Raw genomic sequence first — 16,605 nt, forward strand, 5'->3', positions numbered from 1 at the left:
AATTTGAGCCTTGTGTTATGACAAAAGCTTGGCAACATCAGCATGTTTGAACGAGAATTAGAAATGCTTTTCTTTCTTAATTCTCTTCTCCTGCTGTTTTTAATATGATCAACATTGTGGTTTGCAAAGAGCATGCTTCGGACACTTTTGCCAGTGCATTCATTTACATGGAAAACAGCTGCCATATCAGCAGTACCTCTTGCACATTACTAACAGTCCGCCATTTTGTCAGCTCTAATCTGATAAGTGCAAACACTTTCCCTCCCCTATCAAATACCCTTCCAACCACTGCAGTTACAAAAGTGATGCAATCCTTTCAAGAGAAGGAACCCAAGATACTAGATACTAGAGGGGAGTATGCAGCCAAATTACTCCATAAAATTGTGAGGAGCACAAGGGTACATTATGTTTCTGAGAAACAAGATGCTGCTGGTTTAAGATCAGCATGCTTAATTTCTGTGTGCAAGAAAACCCAAATGATTTCTAATTAGAAGCACTAAGCACCTAATATATCTTCAATTACTCTAGTCCTGGAAACAATGGCATTTTGTTTCTTCCATATATGTAGGCTATAAGCAAAAAAGCATATGCATCCAATTAACTGCACTTTAGTTCTGCACTTTGAAATGAAAATCTCTTTGTTTTATCCTTCCCCTTTAGCTACACTCATGCTCTGATGCTGAACAAGACATACTAAGTGAATGCTTAGCCATGCAGCAACTCCACCCTTCTTCACAACACATTTTGGATGGCAAGTGTGGGCGATCAATGGGCCACCATGATCTAATAACAGGTAGGAACATTTCTCAAAGATACATTATAGCATGCACCATCCAGTCTGGTGCCCACAGAGCTAAGATTCAAATCCCCACCTAGCCACAAAGCTAATCAGGTAGGCTTAGGCAAAGGCACTATCCCTTGGTCCACCTGGCCACACAAGGTTGTTGTAAGGCTGAAATAATACACTGATGTTCACGGAGAGAGAATGTGACATAGCAAATAAATACAGTTCTGAAATCTGAGGTTTTGAAAAAGTTTCCATACATTCAAAGTAGAGCCAGTGCTTTTCCTCCCAGGGGGTACTCAAGGGTACGCATTTCTGACACCTCTCTTTTTGTTGTTAAAAAGTGTGACACTTACTGTAACAACTTCAAGTTGAGTACCGGCACCTATTTTTCTAGGAAAAAAAGCACTGATAGGACTAAATGCATTGGCTGATAACCATGCATTGTTGCAAGGAAAATTTGCAGATAATTAGAAGTTGGCTTGGAATCAGTCTTCTCAAAGAGTGTTTACAGCTGGTGTGTATTTTCGGTTCAAACATGTTTGTGATTATTTTTCCAACAGTCCATAATTTGTCTGATGGACAGTTCATGTTTATGGTACCCATGTGAATTGGCCATCAGACAAATTTTCTGCCATTGCCAGTCGAGCACCTAAGTAATTTTAGATCCTGGATTTAATGGGACATCCTTTCAGGCTGTCCTGTGTACCACTGCAGTTACAAAGCACACAATTAACATTTGTCTTGTCTCCGCTCCCCAAGCACCATACTAAGCTTTCCAACTGCTTCCACATTCCTGATGTGTTAGAGCACAAAAACAGTGTGCCAGCCCTGATTAAAATAAATATTTTGAGCATGTGCAGTTTTGCATTTTAAACTTGCTTAAATAATATTTTTTTTGAAAAAAAGAATAATAAAAATTACCAGGCCTTCGGGTAATTAACACTCTATTGCCTTTTAAATGTGTTTTGGGGGGAGCGGGGGTTATTGGTTTGTTTGTTTTTGTTTAATTGTGTATTTTGGGTTCTCATTTTGTTTTTTTGTTGTGAACCATCCTGTGATCTTTGGATGAAGATTTAAAATTTAATAAATAATAATAGTAATAAATCATGGCACCATCATGACTACAATGATAAAATGACGTTTGTGTCTACTGCCATTGTTGCCATATATTTTTATTTGTGGATAAGCACTATTTTGTTGTAGAAAAGGGTAATCTAAAAAATAATAAAATCAACATCTGTAACCATATGAATACTTAGACAACCACCCCATGTATACAGTATGTGGGTGTGGGTGTATGTATGTGCACACACACACAGAGAGAGAGGGGGGGGTGCCACAGTGACCAGTATCAGTCCTGGTGGGTCCTCCTGGAATAATTCATGCCAGACCAAGGTGCTGATGCTGGGTCTGGTTGCCAATGTCTCCACCATTTGCCTCTCTGGATTGTCATGGGGCTGGTCCTGGTTTTTGGCTTGGAAGTCCAGTTGTAGTGCAACACTGGCCATTATGCCATGTATTTAAGTAAAGGCTCCCTGGAGATGTGGAGCAGGGAGCTTTCAATTTGTAACTGTTTGCTTAAGAAACAGGCTTATTCATTATTTATGTCATAAATTTTGATAGTGCTAAAACTGAAACCATAGTTTCTTTGTTCGTAGTGGTTTAGGCCTTCTCTCTCAGTAAGTTGTATCAGCAGAAAAACATGCCTTGTTTGTTTGTTTGTTTAAAGTTGATAACAAAATAGAAAAATAAATTTCCCAGAGTCTTAATTTCAAAGAAGCTGTTTATCTAGGACCTCATCTGCAACACTGTTATAATTAGTTTTGTTTGGGGGCACATCAGCCAGTCAATATTTTTTAAACATTACCCACAATATTTTTAAAATCAACATTTTCAAATTGATTTAAGTCCTGATTATTTTTTTTAAAAAACCTCTTGTATGTCACGTAGGCACAGTTTCTCATCACAAGTTGTTGTGACTATTATTTGTTGTAGTAGTAGTATTTCTATATTTAATGAGTCATAAGCAAACAAGAGAGATCCCTGCCCAAGGACCCTACTATGTGGAAGAGTCAAAGAGGTGACTAGGTAAGAAAGGCAGAGGTGGACATATCAGGGGATGGAAAGGTGCAAGTGGAGTTGTGCATGCTTAAGCTTAGTTTTAGGTTCAGGACATGACTAAGGGGCTAAGTTAACACTTCAGCTAAATGAAGAACAGTGAGTTACAGCCCTGTAGGTGGGTCCAGTGGTACTATGGGTGGGATGCCAAGCTGCCAGTAAATGTATAAGATAGAGCACAAAGCACTAAAGACGTTCTTCTTCCAAGTTAGTAATTGGAACCAACAGGTGGGTCTCAAGCAGAGGTAGAATTCCATTGGTAGGAGCTTTAATAAAATGTTTGGGAATTGAAATTCCTGTGTAGTGTACATAGTAGACTACACATGCTTCAAAAAGTAACGTGCAAGTCAAATTCACCATATAAAGCTTCCCTTTATTCTGCTTGAAAATACTTGTTTATGCTGGGCTGTTCTGTCAAAGAAACCACAGCATTAAGGTACAGAGTGCTGTGCCACTGGGATTACTTGGATTACCAAGAACCTTTCCACCTAAACTAAGGCTGCAGCATATTTAAAATATGTCAAGGATGAAAGCGAACATACAGATATGAATCATTTTTCAAGCCTCCTATCCCTTGTGCCAAACTTCAAAGCAAGCCTGCCTGGGCTTGGGCTAGAAGTAGAGAATATCTGAGATGAATGCTCTCTGTAATCACAATACATGGGCAATACAATTCTGCATTTTTAAAAAGTCCTAATGTGGTGCTTTAGCATAACGTTGAAACCTCAATCTACTATTAACTATTTATGAAAATGCTCAGGAACATAAGATCCTTGCTGAGTCAAACTGGGGATCCCTCTAAACCAAGATGTCCCAGCCCTGTGGTATATGAACTCAGGTCTATCAGATCCAAGTGCAACAATCCTCTGGGCCATACTGACTTCTGTTGTGAGGCAGATGATGGACGAATCTGTAGGTCAAGTAGTGTTGTGCATGCAGAAGACTCTCTTGCTCGCTCTCTTTTGGCAATTCTTCTAGCTCTGTATTTTCTGCACCTTTTTGGTTTTGTTTTTTGCTGCAGTTACTTGGCAGAAACCCCAAAAAGCCCTTATCCCAGATGGTCTGCGATGCTAGTTTAGTAACAGATGTTAGTGCTAAAGGTTAAACCATTTAGATTTTGATGGATGGCATGTATTTATAAACTGAAGTGGTTAATGTGTTAAGAAGCCCAAGGTACTCCCTTCCATGCTTAGGTACATAGTAGGAAGACAGCATTTATAGGGCTTATGTGCAGTACATTGCACCTTGGCGACCATTCCTCCCTTGAATGTACATTAAGGGACTGAAACAACTCAATGGTTTCATGCTTTAGGATCCGTCCAGGGAGATCTTTCCAGGATGTGCAAATAGGAATTTGTACAGAATGCAGGGTAGAGTATTTTCTCATCAAACCAACAGACACTTCACTGACTTCACTGCACACACTATTCTGTGGCTATGGTGATGTTCTCCAAACAGACAACACCTCCTAAAATGTCTACTCTTTGGAGATTAGTTATCAATCAGTGATGGAATGTGAGCAAAAAAGCCCAAGCTCATACTAGAGTTACAGACAATTTTGAGAAACTTCTCCAACACTTTTCAGATGTGAATTTGCACAGAGCAGTAGCATGGTGGTGGTAGTCTGTACTCCATATCCAATGCATACTCATTAAAATGTCTCAACAGAGCCTTCTGTATGCAGCTTCATGTGTAGAGGGCTCTATCCACATGCATGTGAGCTTTCAAAAGGTATTTTAATGCATGTAGGTAAGGGGTGAAGCTGCCACTGTGATGCCACCCCCATTCTCTTATTCATTCAGTGTACAAATTCATATCTGAAAAGGGCTCATGTGTCTTCCTTATACTCATGTCTCTTCCTTATACAGGTATATGCTACTACAGGAATCTGGAGTTCCCTACAGTGGGTACCCATATCAAACTTGGTACGTGTTTCAATGTTAAATGCTATGCAGTTGCAAAAGCACTACTCAAATCATATCACCCTCAATTGCTGTACAAAAATATGGAACAACTGCCTAAGACCAGTTGGGAAGAAGTAACTGAGTTCTCCTATTGAGCATCTAGTTTTAGATACAGTATATGTGCCAACTGATAGGGATTAACACAAAATGGTAACCAATGGTACCTGTCTGGCTGCTGGCCACAAATTCTTGGGGTAGATCATTGCTCTGTCACAGAATGATGTTTCTGCGTTTACACTTAAGTCATGTTTAGAACAGAGCCATTGAAACCAATGAAGCTTAAGTTAGTCTAACCGAAGTCCTATTGATTTCAGTGGGTCTAACCTAAGTCTGGATCCCAACCCTTAATGCTTAGTCATGATAATTTTGTGATATCCAAAAGCAGCCAGAAAATGCATTTCATGCTGGAAAGGTCAAATTTGTCAACCTGTGCAGAATTAGTTGTGCTTAAGCCCATTGTTTTAAATGGTTTTAAAGACAAATGTAATGTGACTTTAAATCACATGCTTTGCACTTGAGTATGATGCATATTGCATGAGTGGAGGCCCTGGTCTGAACTGAAGCAGCAGTGGCAGGAAAAGGAAAAGCCCCGTATCCCCATGTTACAGTCGTGAAAGAAAAACCTGAATTAGGAGAATGTAATTCTGTTGATGTGATTAAGCTGCTAAATCTAGATCCAAATAGAGCTTTTTGCTGCCTGAAATCAATAGTTATGTGATTTCATTTTGTGTTCTCCACATGAATACTGATAGTCCTTTCATCTGCCCCAAATTGCAATATCCAAATGTTTGGACTTTCGGACAATACAGGTTCCCCTGAAAGGGAATAGCTCTTTCCATTACTCTTCCAGGAGAGCTATTTTGTCCAAACATCAAAACAGTTGGATTTTTCTTCCTCTTCTCTCATATTAAATTAGTTATTTATACAATCTGAGTTCCAGTCAAATAATTAAAGTAGCAGCTATGTGGTGTCTAGCAATGATGTGTTACATCTTTTTTAAATGTCATCTGAATGTCACTTGCATGAATTCAGCATCAAAAGACTGTGCCAAAAGGAAATTATAACACCCTGGAACCACACAGACATACAAATGAAAGCAGAGGTAGAATCAATGATACTGTCTGCAGAGAATAAGTGATAGAACAATATTTACCCAACTGTTAGTAATAGGTTGTCATTATATTCCCCAGAGGGACTTTCACATAACACAAGATGGGTCTTGTGGTTTTGAGCCCTTCTTGTAAAAACATGAATGTGTGCAGCTAGCTCACTCAGTTTAAATACAAATCCTACATCAGCCTGTTCCAAAATAACTGAAGTTAATGAGAAAGTAAAATTGTGGATAGTATCAAGCCAGACTAAAAGAGGTCATGAAGTTAAACAAGCCACCAGGACTGGTAGCAGACACAAGCATCCAACTCACACTCAAGGTCACGGTCTACTCAGATTGTTGCAGCCAACCAGATGCTGGGCTCTCCTTCTCCACCAGAAATGTGGCCTGCTTCATCTCATGCTCCGTTGGTCAATGTATCATGCTCGAGCTGCTCACCCTTGGCTGAGAGCTGTGGGATAAGAGCCCTTTTGCTCATGCCCTTGCTAGGCATTAGGTTTAAGTATGATACATGGAGATCTGGGAGAAAGAGGAGGCTAGTCTTCCCTGCTGAATCTCTTTCTACTAACCAGCCCCACTTTCTCTTATTCATGCTGATATAATTTATTTATTGGGCTCAGGAGTGTAACATGCTACATCACTGAAACTGCACCTGTCCTTCCTAACGGGAGTATATGTATATAATACATAGTACTTGAACAAAGTATTTGTTCTCTTTGCTGCCTGAAAGGATCATTATGCAGATGGGGGTGGGGAAGAGAACAGCCATTGGTTCTATCTTACTGAGGCATTGTTGTAAAGCTGGTGGGGAATACATTTGCAGAAAAAGATGTTGTGAAGTGCACAACTCCCCGAAACCAGGAAAAAGCCAAGGCACAGGCACCTTATTCTGTTCCCTACTGTTCTCCACCCACCTCACTTTCAGATCAAACAGTAATGTTTCTCAGCATGTTTCTCAGGTATATGCATGACCGTGTGAAACTGCCTGGAAAATTCAGAGCTCATCTTACTTAGGAAATGGTCTGATGGGAAATGGCAAGAGCTGAAGGGATGCGTCTCAGGAAGAGACTCAGGCTACATATAAACATACATAAAAACAGAAATTGGGTTTTTGTTTTTTTTAACCCACTGTGGCATGATCCCAGCTTTCCTCATCCTACTTTCAGATGACATACATTCCTGTCTCCACAATGAATGCTGATTTTCTCACAGGTTTGGCTTCTCCCCTCATGTTTCTTTGTTGTTATTGCTGTACAAAATGTTGTTTATATGGTTATACATTTATACAACCATATGGCATCTGAATTTGTTTCATTTGTATGTATGTTTGTTTGCTTGCTTCCTTGCTTGTTTGTTCAGAAATGTGAAAAGCTGATCCAGGGTGAGGTGTACTTATTTACATTTCCTTTTGTTTCTACAGCTCAGTATATTCACATGTCTCCTATGAATGTAAATCTTAAAGCCTATACCTGAGAATGCCAATACTAGTACTACTTAAGAAAATAAAGTAGTATGAATATAGTAAAAAGATGATTTAATGCTCCTGTTCATCGCCTGGCACTGATTAGCTAGCCCTGGAGGGACCATTGTCATGAGACAATTGCAGTGGTGCATGTGTTTCTAGATAAAGCAATTCATGGCAGAGACCTAGCCTGTCACATCTGTTTTGAGACATCTGCCCTAAGGAGAAGTTAAACAAAAGTTTACATTTTTCAGGGCTGAGCTTCTTCACTGGCAACTTTTCTCTTTCCTCCTTAGGCATGTACACAGGTTCAAGCAGTAACCACAATGGACCGTCACCTGGTCTCCTGCCACCATCTCATGATGTACCTGCAAAACAACATATGCTTGAGTCCGCCCTCACCAGTGCACACCATCATGTGTCACCCATAGAAGGCACCAGAGAAGGGTATGTTGCCTAGGAATGTGTTTTTAATGCAGTCCAATGTATGACAGATTAATGTGTTGATGCATGTATGCAGTTGTGTGCATACAGGCTCCAGTTGCAGGTAAAGATATTTGGATTGTGGAAATAGCCCCCCACTGGCATTAGAGCAGTGTGGAGTGTTTTTCTCTGGAGGGCTACAGCCCCTACGCTCCATTCTCCCTCCCCACAACAGCCTATCAGCATTCTGTGCCCACTGAGCATGCTCTCCTCTTGGTGGGCTGTTTGCAGGCTCCTTTCTCCAGGTGGGTTTTTGAGGGAACATACTTGTGCACATTAGAATACAGTGGTACCTCAGGTTACAGACGCTTCAGGTTACAGACTCCACTAACCCAGAAATAGTACCTCAGGTTAAGAACTTTGCTTCAGGATGAGAACAGAAATTGCATGGGGGCCCCATTAGCTAAAGTGGTACCTCAGGTTAAGAATAGTTTCAGGTTAAGAACGGACTTCCAGAATAAATTAACCCGAGGTACCACTGTATTGATTATCTCCACTGATTTCTAGGTGCAGTTCTGACTTCCAACCCTGGAAACGTTTTAAAATGGCTTGTCAGGAAATGGCCTGTCCAGACAATGAGACTGTCCTCTGTACCATTTTTATATCCACGTGTTTCTCCCTTTGGCCTCCTTCTCCAGCCACCCACTTTCACTCCCCCTTCCACACAGTTTCCAGGGTTTACTCTCTCTCGGTCAGCATTCCTTGGCATTGAGTTTTCATTGGGATGTTTTGGAGGCTTTCTCCCCTTTGTCCTCTCCCTGCAAACTCCTGATTTACCCTGAATCTGCTGGTACTTTGCCCTGGTAGGTGATGCTGTTCTAGGTACATACGCCAAGGCCTAAATTGGAAATAGAGGAAATGATCATAGAATCATAGTTGGAATGGATCTCAAGTGTCATCTAGTCCAAGTCTCTGCAATGCAGGAATATTCAGCTGTCCCATATGGGGATCGAACATGCAACCTGAGCATTCTTAGGACCACACTGAATCAAACAGGATTGCTCTGACCCTTTCCTAAATTTAAGAAATTTAAGAACCAAGCAACTCTGTTCCCAGATCACTGGGAGGGTGGAGGGGGCTTGATGTTGCAATCATGTCCAGATATCTAATATGGATCTATGAGAATCCACTGCCAGGCCGCAGCTCTTGAGAGGATCCTGCCACCTGTCTCAGGATCCCAACCTGTGGCCCTCCAAATGTTTTGGCCTACAATTCCCATGATCCCTGGCTAACAGGACCAGTGGTCAGGGATGATGGGAATTGTAGTCCAAAACATCTGGAGGGCCGAAGGTTGGGGATGCCTGTATTAGTATTTACTGGCTTTGGTCACAACTAGATTAAAAAGGTGTGGTTTTTTTACTAGCCATGGAAGAGCATGCTAATCTATTACATTCCAATGTTTGGGTACTTAAGCAAAGCAAACAGTATAATGAACAGTCACATCTTATCCATGTTTATTCATAAGTAAGTCACACCAAAGTCTGTTTAGGATTGCAGCCTATCATTAACCTAATACAAGAGTATTAGCACAAGCCTTTGTGCATCTACTCAGAAGTAAACTCAACTATGTTCAATGGAACTTACTCCCAGGTAAATGTGTATAGGATTGAAACCTAAAATAATGAAAAGACTCTAGCTATGATGCAAACCTCTGAAAACTAACTATGAAATTTCAGCATAGTACGTTTACATGCTTATTTTAAAACAGTGTTACCTAATTTTGTCATATGGTGATTTGATTGTTGGTGGTATATTTTGACTAGCAATAAAACTGCAAAGTAATTGTAGTGTTAAATATTTTATCAGCAAATGCACTAAAATATACATTTTATTTTTAATAGCCTTTAGTTTAATTGCAGGGTTTCAAATCTAAATAATATCTCTAATACATTGTGAGCTATATTATTGTGGAAAATCAAATTAGGCTTGAATTGGCCTGAATATGGGACTACCCATATGTACTTAAGGACCCTATTTATTTTTGGCTAGGGGTTCTTGGCAGTGGCAGATTGAAAAATATTGAATATTGGTTTTAAATGTTTTGCTACTTAAATTGTGTGTGCGGATTTTATTTTGTTCATGTTGCCTGTTGTTCTAACCCACCCTATGACCTCCAGGCAAAGATCAGAATATAAATCTTAGTTTAATATAATGTAAAGAAATCAGATCTTTGTGCATAGAGATTAAGTTTGGCTTGTGATGGGATGACTGTGTGTGCCAGCATTTATTTTGAGAGTATATGATAATCTTACACCTAATATTACTTATGCATACTAAGACTACATATACACCATACATTTAAGGTGCAATTCCCTCCCTCAAGAACCTTGGAAACCGTCGTTTGTTAAGGATAACAACTACTCCTACTTCATTATTTATATGCCAGCCATCTGACTGGGTTGCCCTAGCCACTCCTGGCAGCTTCCAGCAAAATATAAAAACACAATGAAACATCAAAATCTTCCCTATACAGGGCTGCCTTCAATTGTTTTCTAACAGTCAAATAGTTATCTGATGCTGGGAATTGTAGCTCTGTGAGGGATAAACTCCAGCTCCCAGGATTCTTTGCGGGGGATGCTTTAAATATATGTGCACACACAATTGGCCATGTTTGTTGGCTTATCAACAAAAGAATACACATTCAGTGCGATTTGGCTACTGAAATTTTACACCTTTGTCAGTTAATTGTAGCAAAGGGAACATGAAGAACATGTGGCTCTCCATATCTTGCTGGACTGCAACTCCCATTCTCCTTTACCATTGGCCATGACAACTGTGGGTGATGGGAGTTGGAGTGCAACATATGGAGGGCACAAGTTCCCTAGCCTTGCTGTAGTGCACCTGCGTTCCCTCAGATAAAAATGTATATGGCACAAATTAAATAAAAACCCATCACTATCCTTTTTTATGCAAGCTGCTATACACTTCTGGCAAGCCTGCAATGTTTTGCCTCATTCATCACCTATCTCAGCCTCCATGTTTAAGTACATGTACAGAATTTCTACACTGTGAACCAATGTGATGACAAGGTTGGATTCCTGGGTTTAAGTCTTTGGGACGGACCAAAATGATTGCTATCAAAAAACCGTAATGATTGAGTCATCAAATATGGGAGAAGCCAAAAGCTACAAGAAGCAGAGCACAAGAAGTCTACTCACGTTTGACAGAAAGACTAAGATTTTGATTTAGAACCTTTTTAAAACAAAAAAAAGCCCTTGTTATACCATTCTTTGCCAAAGTCAATAACAAGTGCAGCTCTCAGTTTTCCCAAATGGTTTGCTAAGACATTTAAATAGTTTGACAAAAATTATTTAATTTACTTGAAAATGTTCTAACAAAATCTGACTTCATTACCAAATATATTTACCCTGGCTACATATGAGATGTATAATATTTTTTTCTCTTCAATAAAGAAGTGTGTGAAGTGTACAGAATGCTGGATCAAGTAATTTTATACTAATTTATATTAATATTAATTAAAGGAGAAGTGTTTGATTTAGAAATATTTTGGCATATAGAAAGTGGACCTTGTCATGATCCAGTGTTTTTTTTAATGTTTCAGGTAGTGAAGTGTTATTTTAGCATTAGTTACAACACTCACCATAAATAATGACAAGCTCTGTTTAATTTCACCAGTTGTGAAGATAGTAAAATTTGATTTGTGGCAGGCTGAAGATGGAAAAACAACACGGCATCTTAAGAGTTGTCTGCACTAAAAAAAAGTTTACAGCTATATGTGTGGTGTAGAATGTGGTGTGTATGTACTAGTAAGTATACCTTGTGTCCACAAACTGTTATGTCTCCCACAGGTCTCAATGCTGGTCCCTTTCTCATTTTGACTAGATATGTTGAACTGTTTTTATAGAACTTCATAGAATAACAAGAGTTGGAAAGGGGCTAGATAGACATCTTTAGCAAGGAAGGAACCCGCCACATACCAACTTTTAGCATATCAATCCAGATATTCTAGGTCATAGCGTGTCATTGCCAAAGAGTGGGTGTGTTTCAAAAAGCATCTGCAAAGCAAATTTATGTAGGTGATTCCAGTAAGGAAGACAAATCTACTGATTTTTTCTAGGGGACAAAAAACTTGTGTTAAATATCCACGTTATCTTGGCTATAATTGTGCTATTTTTCAATTGGTGGGTGACATTTGAATTTTTGCACTCTTGTATGTGGGATAGCCATTGAATATTAGGAATATTAAGTACAGTACAGTGGTACTTCAGGTTACAAACACTTCGGGTTAGAAACGCTTCAGGTTACAGACTCCACAAATCTGGAAGTAGTACCTCGGGTTAAGAACGGACCTCCAGAACGAATTAAGTTCTTAACCAGAGGTACCACTGTATATTAATCTGCATTCTTTAACTAAAGGTTTGGCAGCAGCTTTGTACTGTAAGGTTCTTGTTTGCGTGGATAGTGTAAGAGTGGTTTGTGGAAAAAACACATATACTACTTTTAGGTACACAAATTTGATTTAGTGTAGTGTTATTTATTGAGCTTTGGTGCATATCAACTATGTGGCATTTCGGAGTGATAAACCTTCTGGTTTCAAAGTTGGATTCTAATAAGAAGGATTCAGGGGAAAAAATTCTTTATCAAGGAATGTTATTTTTACGTTCAGCACAGATGTGTGGAAGAGAGCAAAGTGTTGTAGGAGAGGTCTCAATAGTGAACAGCAATGCTGGATATTTTTGGGGGGAACCACAGAGTTGAAGGGGGCCTTGCAGCCATCTAACCCAACCCCCCAATTAATGCAGGAAATCCAGAGCGAGAAGCATCTTCAAAAGATGGTTGTCCACCCTTTGCTTGAAGACCTTCAGAGAGAGAGCCTCACCTCTGGGGTAATGAGTGCTGCTATAGGCTAGACTGAGATAGTGGCTGGCCCAGTGTTACCCTGTGAACGTCAATGCTCAACTACACCACACTGACTTTTTCACCTTCTGTGGTTGCCCTTCTGGGTTCCACCGCTGCCCTCCCCCCATAAAATTATAGCCATAGTGAAATTTCCTGCATATAAAGGCCTGTCCTTGTGCAAAATAAACTACTTGTTTAATTTTTATTGGGTGCAGAATTTTGCTTTTAGGGCAGAATTTAGGTTATGTTGGTGCAGAGTTTTACCTACAGACAACATGCAGTTCTGGCAACAAATATTGACAACATTCAATATTGCTAAAATTGAAGTGTCCCCCTTTTTTGTAATAATGTAAAAGGAAACTGTTGAAAAGTATAACTTTGGTAGCATCCATCACCTTCTTTAAAGTTGCATTCATATGTGAAAGATGTAGAACTGTTTCTGTTCCTCCTTCAACTTGAAAAGCTTTTACCCCCCCCCCTTTAAAAGATAAACTTGTCAGACTAGTTTTGAGTTTTATTTCAAATTTGGTTAACTTCTGAAAGTCAATCCATGCTGATATTTTGTGCACTGTGACCCATTTGGTTTTTTGCAAATTCAAGTGGCTGGTGTATCTGTGCTGAACTACAAGGGAGTCAAAAATATCCTGTTGAAGTTGAATGACAGAAGAATTCCTGGTTATTCTGATCTTGGTAGCGATTGCTTCCTTTGCTAGCTCTTGAGCCGAGCAGTCATTGTTCACGGAGAGGATAGAAGCATATTGCTGAGTTTCTGTTGAGTTCCAGTATAATGTAGTAGAGCATACAAGTATCCAAGAGTAAGCTTATTGCTGCATGCTTACACATTAATGTAAACCTATAAAATAGAACAGTTCTTTGGGAGAGTAAACTACAATGACTGATTTAGTATTGTGCTGTTGAAGGAATCCTGCATATTCTGTAAAATAAGGCAAAGGCACCTGGGACTGATTAGTAGCAAAGTTCACCAAACTTCAGATAGAGGGTCCCCCCCCCAAAAAAAACTGAACGGTTTAACTATTTCCTGAGCTTGTGTTGACAGAAATTCCCCGAGGGTAGGGCCCAGAAAAGAAACACGTGGCACGAAACTGGGCATCGTCCAGAAACTAGATTAGTAGAGCTTTGCACATCATTTTTAATATTATTGGAAGAGATGAAAATTGATGTTAACCTTTTCTCTTTCTTTTCATTTTGCTTTGGTCTTTTGATCCTGTAGCTGACTTGAGAGGTTATTTTTTAAATATAATTTGAGTGATCAGAGTGCAGTTTTTATAAATGAGGCATTTTGCATTTATTTGTTATAGTTTACTGCTATAGTATTATTTTACTTAAAGCTTGTTTACACAATCATGGAAAATATACGTCCTGAGGTGTCTAATTTATGGCTCCTACCCTGAACTAACAATTTGGTACGGTGCTTGTTTACATAATCAAGGAATCCTATCATGCTTTTGCCACACCTCCTTGCACAGTAATTTAGGACAACTGTAGATCACACCAGTTAGCTCTAAATTGCGAACTCTGGGAAAATACCATATTGCAGTGCTTAGAATTTCTTATGGACAACTATGTCAGTAACATTCAAGTCGGGGAAACAGTTCTTGATTTCCCCCCCTGAATTCCATTCTGCTTCATTCAATCTTGCCTATACTTCATGACTGCATAAACAAATTTGAGGCACAAACCAATTAACTGATCCTTATACCAAGATGAGTAGTTCTGTAAAAGAGTCCTTAAAGTTTCCCCTTGGCTGGTTATCAAAAAATGGTCTAGTTTTTACAAATTTTGATATTTCCCTTTGGCATCCTAAAATCTTAAGTATTACAGTTAAGCATAAACATTCGACAAGTTTCTGACATTTACCCTAAACTTTCTCTCTCTCACACACACAAAATTAATGTGGCACCTCCTGGTCCACCTTCTGCACCTCTCAGAGTACAGTACACTGTTTATACTGTCATGTAGACCACTGATGTGAGTGGCTGACATGCCAGCAAATGGTAGGTTATAATGTATGAATCGGCCCTTAGTCTCTGAGGTTTTACTATACTTTTGCATTTCTTTGTGTTAGCATTCAATGAATAATCACCCTCCATGTCAACATTTATTATATGCTATTTGACAGTACTTGATAAATGGTTTGAAGTACAGACAAGCACCACATCACAAAACATATTGGAATTTATTTGAGATAAAGTACAGATGGACTGAACTCTGGATCTGATCTTCTTCCTGCTGAGATGGATGGAAGAAATATTGGGATCCATTGTTTAGCAGAGGAATTTGACAGTCAAAGCTGTCCTTCCAAAACAACAACAAAGTGAGGCTGTTCATATTGGAAACATCCCTGTCTCTGTTGTGGTCGTATTTTACCCCAAGTATAAGTAAAAGAGAAGTGAGTTTCAGTTTTATATTCTCTTAAAGTAGTTACCAATTACACATGCTGTACTGTATTTTCTGTTGTCAGGAATACATTAAATAAGATTAGCTGACTGTAAAGCAAGACGAGTGCCGCAACCCCAGAGTGGTCTGCGTCTGGACTAACTGTCAGGGTTCCTTTACCTTTACCTTTTTAGAGCGATAAAAGGCTTACCTTTTCATCATTTTAGTCTTTAATGGCTTTGGAATAGTTTATTCTGTAAACCCATTTACCGGGAAGATTTTAAAAGTAAAATAAAATCTGAGACATTATTTATTACAAAATACGTACATTGCCTCTTCTCAATGCAGGGCATTGGAACACAGGAAACTGCCTTAAACCGAACCAGACCATTGGTCCAGCTAGCTCAGTACAGCCTACAATGACTGGAAGTAGCACTCCAGGGTTTCAGCCAGGAGGCTTATACAAAAATGAAAACAATGAAACCATTTCAAAAACAAATTCTTGTTTTTTAAAGCTAGGAATGGCTGGGTCAGACCAGTTATCAAGCAGAAGATGTACGTATAAAGTTTGTCTATACCTACCTTCCAAAAGATGTAAGAAGAGCCTTGCTGGATCAGACAATCTGACTCAGCAGCCTCTCTTCAAACTGGACAACCCAATGCCTATGGGAAACTTGAAGCAGTATATGCTTTCCCACTTATGTTGGTATTAGAGGCATACTTTGTTCCAACTCAGTGCAGCCAGCCTACTTCTGATTAGATATGCGTAGGATTGTGCTGTAAACTTCAGTTGGAATTGGATGACCATTGCCATTTCACACATCCTGCTCTAGGCATCCACACACCTTGCTGAGACAAATGTGTCCCCTCATCTGCATGACAGTGCTTATCCAAGGCATATTGGACTGATACAGTGTGCTGTTTAATGATGGTGGTGATTCATATCCAGCACCATCAGTTATTTCACTTGATTTGTTGTGCTGTACCTCATATGGATTTATTGTCCATGGCTGCATCTGGATCAGGGTTCTTACAATCTTTCAGTGTATGGAACACATAAAATATTTTTACAGGTACACCTAAATGTGTCAGACATGTAACTTAAAATGTGTGTTGTACAGTTACCATAATCAGAGTTAGGATTGTGTTCCCTGCTGTATAGTATTAGAAAACCTGAGTTTGCAGCTGAATAATTTGTGTACTGTATGGTCTTTTAAAATCCATTTGTAGAACGCTCCAAAGAATCCCTAATGTATCCACCACAATACCTTTCTTTTCCCACTTCAGAGCATATTGTGTCAGACACAGAAGGTCTAGTTGGAGGTGTCTCCTGCCTAAATTTTGGGTGGAACACCCTTAATGAAGTATTGCATCCACTCACATATCTCTGTGCTACAGTGATTCCCTGCATAGAACACTGAAA

At 39.4% G+C, this 16,605-nt stretch overlaps 1 protein-coding gene across 2 annotated transcripts in view; it reads left to right on the forward strand.

Moving 5' to 3' along the window:
• The window catches only part of GLIS1 (GLIS family zinc finger 1), a 188,022-nt gene that overhangs the window by 157,855 nt on the left and 13,562 nt on the right, over positions 1–16,605 (forward strand). The window contains exons 7-9 of one of the 2 annotated variants that reach the window (XM_053392398.1): positions 661–793; positions 4,774–4,830; positions 7,739–7,889. In XM_053392398.1, coding sequence (XP_053248373.1) covers positions 661–793; positions 4,774–4,830; positions 7,739–7,889 — 341 coding nt within the window. The remainder of the gene's footprint in view (positions 1–660; positions 794–4,773; positions 4,831–7,738; positions 7,890–16,605) is intronic. The other variant, XM_053392399.1, reaches the window with a different exon arrangement.

The sequence above is a fragment of the Podarcis raffonei genome, chromosome 6 (assembly GCF_027172205.1).
Source record: "Podarcis raffonei isolate rPodRaf1 chromosome 6, rPodRaf1.pri, whole genome shotgun sequence".
Lineage (NCBI taxonomy): Eukaryota > Metazoa > Chordata > Lepidosauria > Squamata > Lacertidae > Podarcis > Podarcis raffonei.